This window comes from Oncorhynchus mykiss, chromosome 23, assembly GCF_057628025.1.
Source record: "Oncorhynchus mykiss isolate SJ-2025 chromosome 23, ASM5762802v1, whole genome shotgun sequence".
Classification (NCBI taxonomy): Eukaryota; Metazoa; Chordata; class Actinopteri; order Salmoniformes; family Salmonidae; genus Oncorhynchus; species Oncorhynchus mykiss.
Window position 1 is genome coordinate 41,099,767 of NC_143044.1, and position 18,344 is coordinate 41,118,110.

General features: G+C 42.9%; 1 protein-coding gene across 2 annotated transcripts in view; it reads right to left on the reverse strand.

Moving 5' to 3' along the window:
* LOC110503027 (kinesin-like protein KIF19) overlaps window positions 1-18,344 on the reverse strand; it is a 76,325-nt gene that overhangs the window by 15,705 nt on the left and 42,276 nt on the right. For both annotated transcript variants that reach the window (XM_036960747.2, XM_036960746.2), the window contains exons 5-6: window positions 10,898-11,023; window positions 6,086-6,280 (exon numbers count right to left, since the gene is read on the reverse strand). In XM_036960747.2, the coding sequence (XP_036816642.2) occupies window positions 6,086-6,280; window positions 10,898-11,023 (321 nt within the window). The remainder of the gene's footprint in view (window positions 1-6,085; window positions 6,281-10,897; window positions 11,024-18,344) is intronic.

Consider the following 18,344-nt stretch of genomic DNA (forward strand, 5'->3'; position numbering starts at 1 on the left):
GTTAGCTCAACCGTCCCATGGGAGACCCACAGACCCTGAATAGGTTTTTAAGCACTTTGCCTAGAGTAGAACGACTACAGGGAACCACTGCAACGAATATGAGAAGAAAACACCTATTATGAAGCCTTCAGAGTTCACAGGAGAAATTCTAACTATGATCCTAACTATGATCCTCCAGGAACCAAGAGGATAACTTTAGTACAGGCCCTATGTTCCTCCAGGAACCAAGAGCATTAAGTGTAAGGTTTATAGTAAATGTGTCATATACTGTGTCACAAACATCCCAAACTAGTTCACAAAAGACATTAGCTGCATCCCAAATGGAATCCTATTTCCTCTATAGAGCACTACTTTTTGACCCATATATCAAAAGTAGTGCACTATAGGGAATAGGGTGCCATTTGGGATGCAGACATTCTGTTGCCAGTATTGGCGTCACTCCAACTGTAATCTGTTCAACAAAAGTAACCAGCACCATAAAACTGTGCTATAGATGTCACAGTAAAGTTACATCACCATCCCTCAGAGAGAGAGACACGGCTTAATGTGAGCTCTCACATTTTCAACATGTTTTCTTTTTACAAAAGGATAGATTTGGAGTTAGATAAACTTGGATTTTTCGGCAGGTACATACAGTGCCGAAAGTATTCGGCCCCCTTGAACTTTGCGACCTTTTGCCACATTTCAGGCTTCAAACATAAAGATATAAAACTGTATTTTTTTGTGAAGAATCAACAACAAGTGGGACACAATCATGAAGTGGAACGACATTTATTGAATATTTCAAACTTTTTTAACAAATCAAAAAACTGAACAATTGGGCGTGCAAAATTATTCAGCCCCCTTAAGTTAATACTTTGTAGCGCCACCTTTTGCTGCGATTACAGCTGTAAGTCGCTTGGGGTATGTCTCTATCAGTTTTGCACATCGAGAGATTGACATTTTTTCCCATTCCTCCTTGCAAAACAGCTCGAGCTCAGTGAGGTTGGATGGAGAGCATTTGTGAACAGCAGTTTTCAGTTCTTTCCACAGATTCTCGATTGGATTCAGGTCTGGTCTTTGACTTGGCCATTCTAACACCTGGATATGTTTATTTTTGAACCATTCCATTGTAGATTTTGCTTTATGTTTTGGATCATTGTCTTGTTGGAAGACAAATCTCCGTCCCAGTCTCAGGTTTTTTGCAGACTCCATCAGGTTTTCTTCCAGAATGGTCCTGTATTTGGCTCCATCCATCTTCCCATAAATTTTAACCATCTTCCCTGTCCCTGCTGAAGAAAAGCAGGCCCAAACCATGATGCTGCCACCACCATGTTTGACAGTGGGGATGGTGTGTTCAGCTGTGTTGCTTTTACGCCAAACATAACGTTTTGCATTGTTGCCAAAAAGTTCAATTTGGGTTTCATCTGACCAGAGCACCTTCTTCCACATGTTTGGTGTGTCTCCCAGGTGGCTTGTGGCAAACTTTAAACAACACGTTTTATGGATATCTTTAAGAAATGGCTTTCTTCTTGCCACTCTTCCATAAAGGCCAGATTTGTGCAATATACGACTGATTGTTGTCCTATGGACAGAGTCTCCCACCTCAGCTGTAGGTCTCTGCAGTTCATCCAGAGTGATCATGGGCCTCTTGGCTGCATCTCTGATCAATCTTATCCTTGTATGAGCTGAAAGTTTAGAGGGACGGCCAGGTCTTGGTAGATTTGCAGTGATCTGATACTCCTTCCATTTCAATATTATCGCTTGCACAGTGCTCCTTGGGATGTTTAAAGCTTGGGAAATATTTTTGTATCCAAATCCGGCTTTAAACTTCTTCACAACAGTATCTCGGACCTGCCTGGTGTGTTCCTTGTTCTTCATGATGCTCTCTGCGCTTTTAACGGACCTCTGAGACTATCACAGTGCAGGTGCATTTATATGGAGACTTGATTACACACAGGTGGATTGTATTTATCATCATTAGTCATTTAGGTCAACATTGGATCATTCAGAGATCCTCACTGAACTTCTGGAGAGAGTTTGCTGCACTGAAAGTAAAGGGGCTGAATAATTTTGCACGCCCAATTTTTCAGTTTTTTGATTTGTTAAAAAAGTTAGAAATATCCAATAAATGTCGTTCCACTTCATGATTGTGTCCCACTTGTTGTTGATTCTTCACAAAAAAATACAGTTTTATATCTTTATGTTTGAAGCCTGAAATGTGGCAAAAGGTCGCAAAGTTCAAGGGGGCCGAATACTTTCGCAAGGCACTGTATGCAGGATGCTACACTCCACAGCATGGCCTTCGCTCCAGATCAAAACTACAAACCTAGAACCTAATTTTGACCAAAATTAACCGGAGAGATTACTGCTTTCAAGGTTTTATTTTTCCAAGCTAAACGGAGGGTGTTCTAACCAACAAACAGCAGAGACCTGAGGACACCATTCCAACCTGGAACTGAGTCAGAAACAAATTAAATTAAATTCACGGTGTGAAGTAAAAGGCCTTTGGGCCCAACAAGTGTCAGGAGTCTTTGAAGCATCATCTGAAGCCCCTCCTGCTGTTCAAAGACCATTCCCTGGCATTTTATACAAGAAATCTGCCTCCAGAAATAAAAGCTTCTCCCAAGTGGCTGTGACACCTACTCCTGTTACCTGCTGCACTGCTGCTAGGATTTCACCTGGCGATCTGTTCACCGTCTGCCCTGGCTTGTCTCCCCCTGTCTGGTACAGGTACCTCCGCCACACTCACCCCTCTCTCCCTGGCCTGTCTCCCCCTCTGGTACAGGTACCTCCACCACATTCACCCCTCTCTCCCTGGCCTATCTCCTCCTGTCTGGTACAGGTACCTCCACCACATTCACCCCTCTCTCCCTGGTCTGTCTCCCCCTGTCTGGTACAGGTACCTCCACCACACTCACACCTTTCTCCCTGGTCTGTCTCCCCCTGTCTGGTACAGGTACCTCCACCACACTCACACCTTTCTCCCTGGTCTGTCTCCCCCTGTCTGGTACAGGTACCTCCACCACATTCACCCCTCTCTCCCTGGTCTGTCTCCCCCTGTCTGGTACAGGTACCTCCACCACACTCACACCTTTCTCCCTGGTCTGTCTCCCCCTGTCTGGTACAGGTACCTCCACCACACTCACACCTTTCTCCCTGGTCTGTCTCCCCCTGTCTGGTACAGGTACCTCCACCACATTCACCCCTCTCTCCCTGGTCTGCCTCCTCCTGTCTGGTACAGGTACCTCCACCACATTCACCCCTCTCTCACTGGTCTGTCTCCCCCTGTCTGGTACAGGTACCTCCACCACATTCACCCCTCTCTCCCTGGTCTGCCTCCTCCTGTCTGGTACAGGTACCTCCACCACACTCACACCTTTCTCCCTGGTCTGTCTCCCCCTGTCTGGTACAGGTACCTCCACCACACTCACACCTTTCTCCCTGGTCTGTCTCCCCCTGTCTGGTACAGGTACCTCCACCACATTCACCCCTCTCTCCCTGGTCTGCCTCCTCCTGTCTGGTACAGGTTCCTCCACCACATTCACCCCTCTCTCCCGAGCTTTCGCTCACCTCCAGCACACACGCACTGTTGGGGCGAGTGAATCTGAACTTACAATGGCTAGCCCCAAGTCGTTATATATTTTTAAAATGTTCTTGTGCATTTTGCTATTTTCCTCATGACTCCTGCATACTTTGTTGACTACAAACTTTATTTTCCAACCGTGGGCCAGAGCCCAGTTCTCCCTGTTCCTCCTCCCCGCACTCGCCCTGAGGTGCATGTCCTCGGCCCAGTACCACCAGTGCCGGCACCACGTACCAGGCCTACAGTGAGCCTCGTCTGTCCTGAGCTGCTCGTCTCTCGTCTGTCCTGAGCCGCCAGAGTCTCCCGTCTGTCCTGAGCAGCTAGAGTCTCCCGTCTGTCCTGAGCTGCTAGAGTCTCCAGTCTGTCCTGAGCTGCTAGAGCCACCAGTCTGTCCTGAGCCGTCATAGCCGCCAGTCTGTCCTGAGCCGTCAGAGCCGCCAGTCTGTCCTGAGCCGTCAGTCAGCCAGGAGCTGCCAGAGCCGTCAGCCAGCCAGGAGCTGCCAGAGCCGTCAGCCAGCCAGAAGCTACCCCTCAGTCCGGAGCTGCCCTTCAGTCCGGAGCTGCCCTTCAGTCCGGAGCTGCCCTTCAGTCCAGTGGGGCCCTTTAGTAGGGTTGCCAGTCCTAGGTTGGCGGCGAGGGTCGCCGTTCCTAGGAGGCCACAAAAGCGGACTAAGACTATGGTGGAGTGGGGTCCACGTCCAGCACCCGAGCCTACGCCGTGAAAGAAGCCCACCCGGACCCTCCCCTTTAGATTAGGTTTTGTGGGCGGAGTCCGCACCTTTGTGGGGGGGGGGGGGGGGTACTGTCTTATTCTAGGGTGTTTTGCACTGTCTAGGAGTTTTTGTAGATTTATGGGGTTGATTTCATCTAGGTGTTTATGTTGGTCTATGGTTGCCTAGATTGGTTCTCAATTAGAGGCAGGTGTTTATCGTTGTCTCTGATTGGGAACCATATTTAGGCAGCCATCTTCTTTGGGTATTTTGTGGGTTATTGTCTATGTTATGTTGCACGTTAGCACATTGTTTATATAGCGGCCACGTTCTTCTTATCGTTTTGTTGTTTTGTTTAATTGTTCTTCCTGAAATAAAGAAGAATGTATTCTAACCACGCTGCGCTTTGGTCCCCATATGACGATCGTGACACTATGATTTGATAGAGCAGTCTGACTGAGCGATGGTAGGCACCAGAAGGCTCGTAAGCATTCATTCAAACAGCACTTTTGTGCGTTTTGCCAGCAGCTCTTCGCAATGCTTCAAGCATTGTGCTGTTTATGACTTCAAGCCTATCAACTAAATGGCTAGCTAGTTAGCGGGTACCACTAAAAGCGTTTCAAACGTCACTCGCTCTGAGACTTGGAGTAGTTGTTCCCTTGCGATGGGTAATGATGCTTCGAGGGTGGCTGTTGTCAATGTGTTCCTGGTTCGAGCCCAAGTAGGGGCGAGGAGAGGGACGGAAGCTATCCTGTTACACTGGCAATACTAAAGTGTCTATAAGAACATCCAATAGTCAAAGGTATATGAAATACAAATGGTATAGAGAGAAATAGTCCTATAAATACTATATTAACTACAACCTAAAACCTCTTACCTTGGAATATTGAAGTCTCATGTTAAAAGGAACCACCAACTTTCATATGTTCTCATGTTCTGAGCAAGGAACTTAAACGTTAGCATTTTTACATGGCACATATTGCACTTTTACTTTCTTCTCCAACACTTTGTTTTTTTTCCCAACAAAATTGAACATGTTTCATAATTTTTTCGAGGCTAAATAGATTTTTATTGATGTATTATATTAAGTTAAAATAGGTGTTCATCCAGTATTGGATAATACGATACCGATACCAATAATCGGTATCGGTGTTGAAAAATCATAAATCGGTCGACCTCTAGTTGTCATGTGTTGCTGCCTTGCTATGTTGTTGTCTTAGGTCTCTCTTTATGTAGTGTTGTGTTGTCTCTCTTACTGTGATGTGTGTTTTGTACTATATTTATATTGTTTATATTTATTTATTTTATTTTCCCAGGTCCCTGTCCCCGCAGAAGGCCTTTTGTCTTTTGGTAGGCCGTCATTGTAAATAAGAATTTGCTCTTAACTGACTTGCCAAGTTAAATAAATGTAAAAATAAAATAAAAATGAAATCAATGATATCATCCATTTTGTCATAAAGAAGACGCTGATAGACGGTCAACTATAGGGACATTAAACCCTTCTTTCCCTTAATGGTCTACAGTGTAAATCCATGGTTCTTACACTCTGAAGGGCCTTTATTAAAGTGTCCTATAAACCCTATTCCCTACATAGTACGCTACTTCTGATCAGGGACCTATGTGTTTTAGTACAAATATAGGGCTTAGAACACCCCCCCAAACGCGCACACACACACTGGAATGTCTGGAAGGAGACTGTGATGTTATGTTATGGACACAAGTAACAGACCATAACAAGTGAAAAAACACACACACACGCCCCTACACCATACTCATACACACACCCCAACACACACATAGTGTTCCGCACCTGTGAGGCTCGTTCTGAGCCGGCAAGGTCGATCATGAAGAGGCGTGCGAAGCGGACTTCCTGTAGAAGGTCTCGACAGCGGCTCGTCTGCCTGACCGACACCTGCAGCACGGCATGGGACCGGGACGAAGTCTGGTTGGCTGCCGTGGGCTCCTGGGTACGCTGCTTATTACCCTTCATCAGCAGATCCATGATCTGGCAGGAACACAGTCATAAAGCTCTATGTAGCTCTATGTATCTCTAATATGTAGTGCTTGTAGATATGTTATGTAGGCTTCATAATATTCAATATTTGTATTTAGATAACAATGTATAGTTTGTATTTACAGTATCAGTCAAAAGTTTGGACACACCTACTCATTCAAAGCTGATGACAGCTTTGCACACTCTTGGTATTCTCTCAACCAGCTTCATGAGGTAGTTACCTGGAATGCATTTCAATTAACGAGTGTGCATTGTTAAAAGTTCATTCTTGGGGGACAAAAAAGTATTTAGTCAGCCACTAATTGTGCAAGTTCTCTCACTTAGAAAGATGAGAGAGGCCTGTAATTTCATCATAGGTACACTTCAACTATGACAAGACAAAATGACAACAAAAAAAAAATCCAGAAATCACATTGTAGGATTTTTAATGAATTTATTGGCAAATTATGGTGGAAAATAAGTATTTGGTCAATAACAAAAGTTTATCTCAATACTTTATATACCTGTTATATACCCTTTGTTGGCAATGACAGAGGTCAAACGTTTTCTGTAAGTCTCTGTAAGGTTTTCACACATTGTTGCTGGTATTTTGGCCCATCCTCCATGCAGATCTCCTTTAGAGCAGTGCTGTTTTGGGGCTGTTGCTGGCCAACACAGACTTTCAACTCCCTCCAAAGATTTTCTATGGGGTTGAGATCTGGAGACTGGCTAGGCCACTCCAGGACTTTGAAATGCTTCTTACGAAGCCACTCCTTCGTTGTCCGGGCGGTGTGTTTGGGATCATTGTCATGCTGAAAGACACAGCCACGTTTCATCTTCAATGCCCTTGCTGATGTAAGGTGGTTTTCACTCAAAATCTCACGATACATGGCCCCATTCATTCTTTCCTTTACACGGATCAGTCCGTGATGTTTCCACCCCCATGCTTCACAGTAGGTACTGTGTTCTTTGGATGCAACTCAGCATTCTTTGTCCTCCAAACACAACGAGTTGAGTTTATACCAAAAAGTTATATTTTGGTTTCATCTGACATTCTCCCAATCTTCTTCTGGATCATCCAAATGCTCTCCAGCAAACTTCAGACGGGCATGGATATGTACTGGCTTAAGCAGGGGGACACGTCTGGCACTGCAGAATTTGAGTCCCTGGCGGCGTAGTGTGTTACTTACTGATGGTAGGCTTTGTTACTTTGGTCCCAGCTCTCTGCAGGACATTCACTAGGTCCCCCGTGTGGTTCTGGAATTTTTGCTCACCGTTCTGGTGATCATTTTGACCCCACGGGGTGAGATCTTGCGTGGAGCCCCAGATCGAGGGAGATTATCACTGGTCTTGTACGTCTTCCATTTCCTAATAATTGCTCCCACAGTTGATTTCTTCAAACCAAGATGCTTATCTAATGCAGATTCAGTCTTCCCAGCCTGGTGCAGGTCTACAATTTTGTTTCTGGTGTCCTTTGACAGCTCTTTGGTCTTGGCCATAGTGGAGTTTGGAGTGTGACTGTTTGAGGTTGTGGACAGGTGTCTTTTATACTGATAACAAGTTCAAACAGGTGCCATTAATACAGGTAACGAGCAGAGGACAGAGGAGCCTCTTAAAGAAGAAGTTACAGGTCTGTGAGAGCCAGAAATCTTGCTTGTTTGTAGGTGACCAAATATGTATTTTCCACCATAATTTGCAATAAATTCATTTTTGTCTGTCATAGATGAAAATTACAGGCCTGTTACAGAAATATTTTTAAGTGGGAGAACTTGCACTGACTAAAAACTTTTTTGCCCCACTGTATATTTTTTTAAACATTTTTATTTTTACCCCCTTTTTCTCCCCAATTTCGTGGTATCCAATTGTTAGTAGCTACTATCTTGCCTCCTGTACGGGCTCGGAGGTTGAAAGTCATCCTTTGATACAAAACCCAACCAAGCCGCACTGCTTCTTAACACAGCGCGCATCCAACCCAGAAGTCAGCCGCACCTACGTGTCAGAGGAAACACCATGCACCTGGCAACCTTGGTTAGCGTGCACTGCACCCGGTCTGCCACAGGAGTCGCTGGTGCGCGATGAGACAAGGATATCCCTACCGGCCAAACCCTCCCTAACCCGGACGACGCTAGGCCAATTGTGCGTCTTCCCACGGACCTGCCGGTCGCGGCCGTTTACACCGTTTACGACAGAGCCTGGGCGCGAACCCATAGCCTCTGGAGGCACAGCTGGCACTGCAGTACAGCGCCCTTAACCACTGCGCCACCCGGGAGGCCTAAAAGTTCATTCTTTGTTTGAGCTAATCAGATGTGTTATGACAAGGTAGGGTTGGAATACAGAAGATAGCCCTATTTGGTAAAAGACCAAGTCTATACCAAGTCTAGACCAAGTCTATAATATGGCAAGAACAGCTCGAATAAGCAAAGAGAAATGACAGTCCATCATAACTTTAAGACATGAAGGTCAGTCAATCCGGAACATTTCAAGAACTTTGAACGTTTCTTCAAGTGCAGTCGCAAAAACCATCAAGGGCTATGATGAAACTGGCTCTCATGAGGACCACCACAGAAAAGGAAGACCCAGAGTAACCCCTGCTGCAGAGGATAAGTTAATTAGAGTTAACTGCACCTCAGATTGCAGCCCAAATAAAATGCTTTACAGAGTTCAAGTAACAGTTCAACTGTTCAGATGAGGCTGCGTGAATCAGGTCTTCATGGACAAATTACTACAAATAAACCACTACTAAAGGAGACCAATAATAAGAAGAGACTTGCTTGGGCCAAGAAACACAAGCAATGGACATTAGACCGGTGGAAATCTGGCCTTTGGTCTGATGAGTCCAAATTTGAGATTTTTGATTCCAACTGCCGTGCCTTTGTGAGACGTAGAGTGGGTGAACGGATGCTCTCCACATGTGTGGGCCCCACCGTGAAGCATGGAGGAGGAGGTGTGATTGTGCTTTGCTGGTGGCACTGTCTGTGATTTATTTAGAATTCAAGGCACAGTTAGCCAGCATGGCTACCACAGCATTCTGCAGCGATAAGTCATCCCATCTGGTTTGCGCGTAGTGGAACTAACATTTGTTTTTAAACAAGACAATGACCCAGCACACCTCCAGGCTATGTAAGGGCTATTTGACCAAGAAGGAGAGTGATGGAGTGCTGCATCAGATGACCTGGTCCTCCACAATCACCCGACCTCAACCCAATTGAGATGGTTTGGGATGAGTTTGACAGCAGTGTGAAGGAAAAGCAGCCAACAAGTGCTCAGCATATCTTTTATTTATTTATTTTTCACCTTTATTTAACCAGGTAGGCTAGTTGAGAACAAGTTCTCATTTGCAACTGCGACTTGGCCAAGATAAAGCATAGCAATTTGACACATACAACAACAAAGAGTTCCACATGGAATAAACAAAACATAGTCAATAATACAGTAGAACAAAAGAAAACAACAAGTCTACATACAGTGAGTGCAAATGAGGTAAGATAAGGGAGTTAATGCAATAAATAGGCCAAGGTGGCAAAGTAATTACAATATAGCAATTAAACACTGCAATGGTAGATGTGCAGAAGATGAATGTGCAAGTAGAGATACTGGGGTACAAAGGAGCAAGATTAAAAAAAATACAGTATAGGGATGAGGTACAGTACGTAGATAGATGGGCTGTTTACAGATGGGCTATGTACAGGTGCAGTGATCTGTGAGTTGCTCTGACAGCTGGTGCTTAAAGCTAGTGAGGGAGATATGAGTCTCCAGCTTCAGAGATTTGTGCAGTTCGTTCCAGTCATTGGCAGCAGAGGAAGGAAAGACGACCAAAGGAGGAATTGACTTTGGAGGTGACCAGTGAGATATACCTGCTGGAGCACGTGCTACGAGTGGGTGCTGCTACGGTGACCAGTGAGCTGAGATAAGGTGGGGCTTTACCTAGCAGAGACTTGTAGATAACCTGTAGACAGAGAGTTTGGCGATGAGTATGAAGCGAGGGCCAACCAACGAGAGCGTACAGGTCGCAATGGTGGGTAGTGTATGGGACTTTGGTGACAAAACGGATGGCACTGTGGTAGACTGCATCCAGTTTGTTGAGTAGAGTGTTGGAGGCTATTTTATAGATGACATCACCGAAGTCGAGAATCGGTAGGATGGTCAGGTTTACGAGGGTATGTTTGGCAGCATGAGTGAAGGATGCTTTGTTGCGATATATGTGGGAACTCGTTCAAGGCTATTGGAAAAGCATTCCTAATGAAACTGGTTGAGAGAATGCCAACAGTGTGCAAAGCTGTCATCAAGGCAAAGCGTGGCTACTTTGAAGAATATAAAATCTAAAATATATTTTGATATACCACTTTTAGGTTACTACATGATTCGGTTACCATATGTGATTTTGATGTCTTCACTATTATTAAAAAATGTAGAAAATAGTAAAAATAAAGAAAAACCGTTGAATGAGTAGGTGTGTCCAAACATTTGACTGGTACTGTATGTGTTTTATGTAAAGTGTGTGATCAAATCAAATATTATATGTCACATGCGCTGAATACAACAGTTGTAGACTTTATCGTGAAATGCTTGCTTACAAGCTCTTTGATCTTGTAAAGCATGGAGTTAGCGTGGCCAGACGTGACCTCTCACCTCTCGGGCGTTGATAGTGCAGACCTCTGTGATGCCAGCCACCTGGATCTCTCCTTTAGAATCCTCTCTCAGGTCCAGGAACCCAGAGGATGGGTTGAGAAGGTCCCGGATCATCTCGTTGTAGATCTGGGAACAGGGAATGAATGGGTCATTAGCTTCCACATCTCAGAAGCTCAACATCCAAGGAATTCTTATATTCAAGGACTTATTATATCCAAGAAATGATTCTACTCTTAAGAATGTAAATTACATTGTATAATATCTTGTAGAATATATTGTAGAATATATTGTAGAAAATAGCTTGTGGAATAGCTTGTTGAATAGCTTGTAGCAGAATAGCTAGTAGTAGAATAGCTTGAAGAATAATAGCTTGCAGAACAGCTTGTAGTTGAACAACTTGTACTAGAATAGCTTGTAGAATAACTTGTAGTAGAATAGCTTGTAGAATAACTTGTAGTAGAATAGCTTGTAGAATAGCTTGCATAATAGCTTGTAGAAGAATAGATTGTAGAAGAAAAGCTTGTAGAATAGCTTGTAGAACTATTTAAATTAAAAAATATATATTTTACCTTTATTTAACTAGGCAAGTCAGTTAAGAATAAATTATTATTTTCAATGACTGCCTAGGAACAGTGGGTTAACTGCCTTGGAATAGCTTGTAGTAGAATAGCTTGTAGAATAGCTTGTAGAAGAATTGCTTGTAGTAGAATAGCATTTAGAATAGCTTTGTAGAATAATAGCTTGTAGAATAGCTAGTAGTAGAATAGCTCATAGAATAGCTTGTTGTAGAATAGCCTGTAGAAGAATAGCTTGTGGAATAGCTTGTTGAATAGCTTGAGTAGAATAGCTTGGGGAATAATAGATTGTAGAATATATTGTAGAATAGCTTGTAGCAGAATAGCTAGTAGTATAATAGCTTGAAGAATAATAGCTTGCAGAACAGCTTGTAGTTGAACAGCTTGTAGTAGAATAGCTTGTAGAATAAATTGTGAAAGAATAGCTTGTAGGAAAATAGCTTGTAGAAAAGCTTGTAGAACAGCTTGTAGAAAAATAGCTTGTAGAATAGCTTGCAGAATAGCTTGAAGAATAGCTTGTAGAATAATAGCTTTTGGTAGAAAAGCTTGTAGTAGAATAGCTTGTAGTAGAATACCTTGTACAAGAGCTTGTAGGATAACAGCTTGTGGTAGAATAACAGCTTGTTGAATAGCTTGTAGAATAATAGCATGTAGTAGAATAGCTTGTAGAATAGCATGTAGTAAAATAGCTTGTATTAGAATAGCATGTAGAATAATTTGTAGTAAAATAGCTTGAAGTAGAATAGCTTGTAGAATAATAGCATGTAGTAGAATAGCTGTAGAAGAATAGCTTGAAGTAGAATAGCTTGTAGAATAACTTGTAGTAGAATAGCTTGAATAATAACTTGTAGTATAGCTTGTAGAATAGTTTGCTAATATTTTGTAGAATACAATCTTGTAGAATAGGCTGTAGAATAACTATTAGAAGAATAGCTTGTAGAATAGCTTGCAGAAAAGAGTGTAGAAGAATAGCTTGTAGAATAATGGCTTGTAGAAGAGCTTGTAGAAAAACTTGTAGAATAATAGCTTGTAGAATAGCTAGTAGAATAATAGCTTGTAGAATAGCTAGTAGAAGAAAAGCTTGAAAAATAAGATTTTGTAGAATAATAGCTTAATGAAAAGCATATATAAGAGCTTGTAATATAATTGTTACGGTTTTCTTCCGATGAAGGAGAGGCGGACCAAAATGCAGCGTGGTTATTTTGATTAATCTTTAATAAAAGATAAACACGACCAATACAAAACAAGAAACGTAACGTGAAAACCTAAACAGCCTTATCTGGTGCAAACAAACACTGAGACAGGAACAATCACCCACGAAACACTCAAAGAATATGGCTGCCTAAATATGGTTCCCAATCAGAGACAACGATAAACACCTGCCTCTGATTGAGAACCACTCCAGGCAGCCATAGACTATTCTAGACAACCCCACTAACCACTATCCCATGACCTACAACAACCCCCTAGACAAAAAACACCACATAAAATAACCCATGTCACACCCTGGCCTGATCAAATAATAAAGAAAACACAAAATACTAAGACCAGGGCGTGACAGAACCCCCCCCCCCTCAAGGTGCGGACTCCCGGGCGCACACCTGAACCCATAGGGGAGGGTCCGGGTGGGCGTCTGTCCACGGTGGCGGCTCTGGCGCGGGACGTGGACTCCACTCCAACAAAGTCTCAGTCCGCCTGCATCGCGTCCTTAGATTGGCGACCCTCGCCGTCGACCTTGGCCTAGTAACCCTCACCAAGGGCCCCACTGGACTGAGGGGCAGCTCAGGACTGAGGGGTAGCTCGGGACTGAGGGGTAGCTCGGGACTGAGGGGTAGCTCGGGACTGAGAGGTAGCTCGGGACTGAGAGGTAGCTCGGGACTGAGAGGTAGCTCGGGACTGAGAGGTAGCTCGGGACTGAGAGGAAGCTCAGTACTGAGAGGAAGCTCAGTACTGAGAGGAAGCTCAGGCAGGTTAATGGCACTGGCAGATCCTGGCTGACTGGTGGTTCTGGCAGATCCTGGCTGACTGGCGGCTCTGGCAGATCCTGGATGACTGGCAGTTCTGGCAGATCCTGGCTGACTGGCAGTTCTGGCAGATCCTGGCTGACTGGCTGAATGGCGGATCCTGGCTGACGGCTCTGACCGATCCTGGCAGACTGACGGCTCTGGCTGCTCCATGCTGACTGGCGGCTCTGGCTGCTCCATGCTGACTGGCGGCTCTGGCTGCTCCATGCTGACTGGCGGCTCTGGCTGCTCCATGCTGACTGGCGGCTCCGGCTGCTCCATGCTGACTGGCGGCTCCGGCTGCTCCATGCTGACTGGCGGCTCTGGCTGCTCCATGCTGACTGGCGGCTCTGGCTGCTCCATGCTGACTGGCGGCTCTGGCTGCTTCTTGCAGACTGGCGGCCCTGGCGGCTCCTTGCAGACTGGCAGCTCCTTGCAGACTGGCAGCTCCTTGCAGACTGGCAGCTCCTTGCAGACTGGCAGCTCCTTGCAGACTGGCAGCTCTGGCTGCTCCTTGCAGACTTGCAGCTCTGGCAGCGCTGAACAGGCGGGAGACTCCGGCAGCGCTGTAGAGGAGGAAGGCTCTGACAGCGCTAGACAGACGGGAAACTCCGGCAGCGCTGGAGAGGAGGAAGGCTCTGGCAGCGCTGGACAGGTGAAGCGCACTGAAGGCCTGGTGCGTGGTGCTGGCACTGGTGGTACTGGGCCGAGAACACGCACAGGAAGCCTGGTGCGGGGAGCTGCCACCGGAGGGCTGGTGCGTGGAGGTGGTACTGGATAGACCGGACCGTGCAGGCGCACTGGAGCTCTTGAGCACTGAGCCTGCCCAACCTTACCTGGTTGAATGCTCCCGGTCGCCCTGCCAGTGCGGCGAGGTGGAATAGCCCGCACTGGGCTATGCAGGTGAACTGTGGACACCGAGCGCAAGGCTGGTGCCATGTAAGCCGGCCCAAGGAGACGCACTGGAGACCAGATGCGTAGAGCCGGCTTCATGACACTTGGCTCGATGCTTACTCTAGCACGGCCTATACGCAGAGCTGGTATGTACCGCACCGGGCTATGCACCCGCACTGGAGACATCGTGCGCACCACAGCATAACATGGTGCCTGCTCGGTCTCTCTAGCCCCCCGGGAAGCACAGGAAGTTGGCGCAGGTCTCCTACCTGGCGTCGCCATACCCCCCCCCCAATACATTTTGGGGGCTGATTCTCGGGCTTCCATCTGCGTCGCCGTGCTTCCTCCTCATACCAGCTCCTCTCCGCTTTCGCCGCCTCCAGCTCTTCTTTGGGGCGGCGATATTCTCCAGGCTGTGCCCAGGGTCCTTTACCGTCCAATATCTCCTCCCATGTCCAGAAATCTGGATTTCGCTGCTCCTGCTGCCTGTCACCACGCCGCTTGGTCCTGTTGTGGTGGGTGATTCTGTTACGGTTTTCTTCCGATGAAGGAGAGGCGGACCAAAATGCAGCGTGGTTATTTTGATTCATCTTCAATAAAAGATAAACACGACCAATACAAAACAAGAAACGTAACGTGAAAACCTAAACAGCCTTATCTGGTGCAAACAAACACTGAGACAGGAACAATCACCCACGAAACACTCAAAGAATATGGCTGCCTAAATATGGTTCCCAATCAGAGACAACGATAAACACCTGCCTCTGATTGAGAACCACTCCAGGCAGCCATAGACTATTCTAGACAACCCCACTAACCACTATCCCATAACCTACAACAAACCCCTAGACAAAACACACCACATAAAATAACCCATGTCACACCCTGGCCTGACCAAAATAATAAAGAAAACACAAAATACTAAGACCAGGACGGGACAATAATAGCTTCTAATATAATAGCTTGTAGAATTACTTGTAGACAAATAGCTTGTAGTGGAATAGCTTGTAGTAGAATAGCTTGCAGAATAGCTTGTAGTGGAATAGCTTGTAGTAGAATAGCTTGTAGTAGAATAGCTTGCATAATAGCTTGTAGAATAGCTTGTAGTAGAATAGCTTGCAGTAGAATAGCTTGAAGAATAACTATTAGAAGAATAGCTTGTAGAAAAGAGTGTAGAAGAATAGCTTGTAGAATAGCTTGTAGAAGAATAGCTTGTAGAATAGCTTGTAGAAGAATAGCTTGAAGAAGAATAGTTTGCAGAATAATAGCTTGTTGAATAGCTTATAAAATAGCTTGTAATAGAATAGCTTGTAGAATAATAGCTTGTACTAGAATAGCATGTAATATAATAGCTAGTAGAATAATAGCTTATATAATAGCTTGTAGTAGAATAGCTTGTAGAACAGCTTGTAGTAGAATAGCTTGTAGAATAGCTTGTAGAATGACTTGTAGAAGAATAGCTTATAGAATAGCGTGTAGAAGAACTTGCAGAATAATAGCTTGGAGAAGAATAGCTTGTAGAATAGCTTATAGAATAGCTTGCGGAAGAATAGTTTATGGAAGAATAGTTTGTAGAAATATAGCTTATAGAACAGCTTGTAGAATAATCATCTGTAGAAAAATAGCTTATAGAATATATTATAGAATAGCTTGTAGAAAGCTTTTAGAAGAATAGCTTGCAGAATAATAGCTGGTTGAATAGCTTATAGAATAGCTTGTAATAGAATAGCTTGTAGAATAATAGCTTATAGAATAGCTTGTAGAAAGCTTTTAGAAGAATAGCTTGCAGAATAATAGCTGGTTGAATAGCTTATAGAATAGCTTGTGATAGAATAGCTTGTAGAATAATAGCTTGTAGAATAGCTTGCACTAGAATAGCTTGTAGTAGAATAGCTTGTAGAATAACTTGTAGAATAGCTTGTAGAATAGCTTGTAATAGAATAGCTTGTAGAATAGCTTTTAGAAGAATAGTTTATGGAATAATAGCTTGTAGAAAAATAGCTTAAAGAATTGCTTGTAGAAAAGCCTGTAGAAGAAAAACTTGAAGAAAAACAGTTTGTAGAATAATAGCTTGTAGAATAATAGCTTATATAATAGCTTGTAATAGAATAGCTTGTAGAATAATAGCTTGTAGTAGAATAGCTTATAGAATAGCTTATAGAAAAGCTTATAGAATAGCTTGTAGAATAATAGCTCAAAGAATAGCTTAAAGAATAGCTTGTAGTGCAATAGCTTGTAGAATAATAGCTCATAGAATAGCTTATAGAATAGCTGGTAGAACAGATTGCAGAATAATAGCTTGTAGGATAGCTTGTAGTATAGTTTGCTAATAGCTTGTAGAATAAAAGCTTGTAGAATAGTTTGTATAATAGCTTGTAGTTGAATAGCTTGTAGGATAATGGCTTTTAGAATAGATTGCAGAATAGCTTGTAGACGAATATATTGTAGAATTATAGCTTGTAGTAGAATAGCTTGTAGTGGAATACCTTGTAGAATAGCTTGTAGAGTAGCTTGTAGAATAACTTGCAGAATAATATATTGTAGAATATCTTGCAGAAAAGAGTGTAGAAGAATAGCTTGAAGAAGAATAGTTTGTAGAATAATAGTTTGTTGAATAGCTTATATAATAGCTTGTAATAGAATAGCTTGTAGTAGAATAGCTTGTAATAGAATAGCTTGTAGAATAATAGCTTGTAGTAGAATAGCTTGTAATAGAATAGCTTGTAGAATAATAGCTTGTAGAATAGCTTGTAGAATAATAGCTTGTAATATAATAGCTTGTAGAATAATAGCTTGTAATATAATAGCTTGTAGAATAATAGCTTGTAGTAGAATAGCTTGTAATAGAATAGCTTGTAGAATAATAGCTTGTAGAATAGCTTGTAGTAGAATAGCTTGTAGTAGAATAGCTTGTAATAGAATAGCTTGCATAATAGCTTGTAGAATAGCTTGTAGTAGAATAGCTTGCAGTAGAATAGCTTGAAGAATAACTATTAGAAGAATAGCTTGTAGAAAAGAGTGTAGAAGAATAGCTTGTAGAATAGCTTGTAGAAGAATAGCTTGAAGAAGAATAGTTTGTAGAATAATAGCTTGTTGAATAGCTTATATAATAGCTTGTAATATAATAGCTTGTAGAATAATAGCTTGTAGAATAATAGCTTGTAGTAGAATAGCTTGTAATAGAATAGCTTGTAGAATAATAGCTTGTAGAATAGCTTGTAGAATAACAGCTTGTAGAATAATAGCTTATATAATAACTTGTACTAGAGTAGCTTGAAGTAGAATAGATTGTATAATAGCTTGTGGTAGAATAGCTTGCAGAATAGCTTGTAGTAGAATAGCTTGTAGAATGCCTTGTAGAAGAATAGCTTATAGAATAGCTTGTGGAATAGCTTATAGAATAGCTTGTAGATTAATATCTTATAGAATAGGTTGTAGAATAGCTTGAAGAATAATAGCTTACAGAACAGCTTATAGTATAGCTTGTAGAATAATAGCTTATAGAATAACTTATAGAAAAGCTTGTAGTGGAATATCTTGTAGAATAATAGCTTATAGAATAGCTTGTAGAAAAGCTTGTAGAAAAAAAGCTTATAGCACAACTTATAGAATAGCTTATAGAATAGCTTGTAGAAAAGCTTGTAGAAAAAAAGCTTATAGAATAACTTGTAGAATAGCTTGTAGAGTTTGCTTGTAGAATAATAGCTTATAGAATATCTTGTAGTAGAACAGTTTCTAGAATAATAGCTTGTAGTAGAACAGATTGTAGAATAATAGCTTGTAAAATAGATTGCAGAATAATAGCTTGTAGAATAGCTTGTAGTTTAATAGTGTGAAGAAGAATAGCTTGTAGAATAGCTTGTAGTTTAATAGTGTGAAGAAGAATAGCTTGTAGTGGAATATCTTGTAGAATAATAGCTTATAGAATAGCTTGTAGAAAAGCTTGTAAAAAAAAAGCTTATAGAATAACTTGAA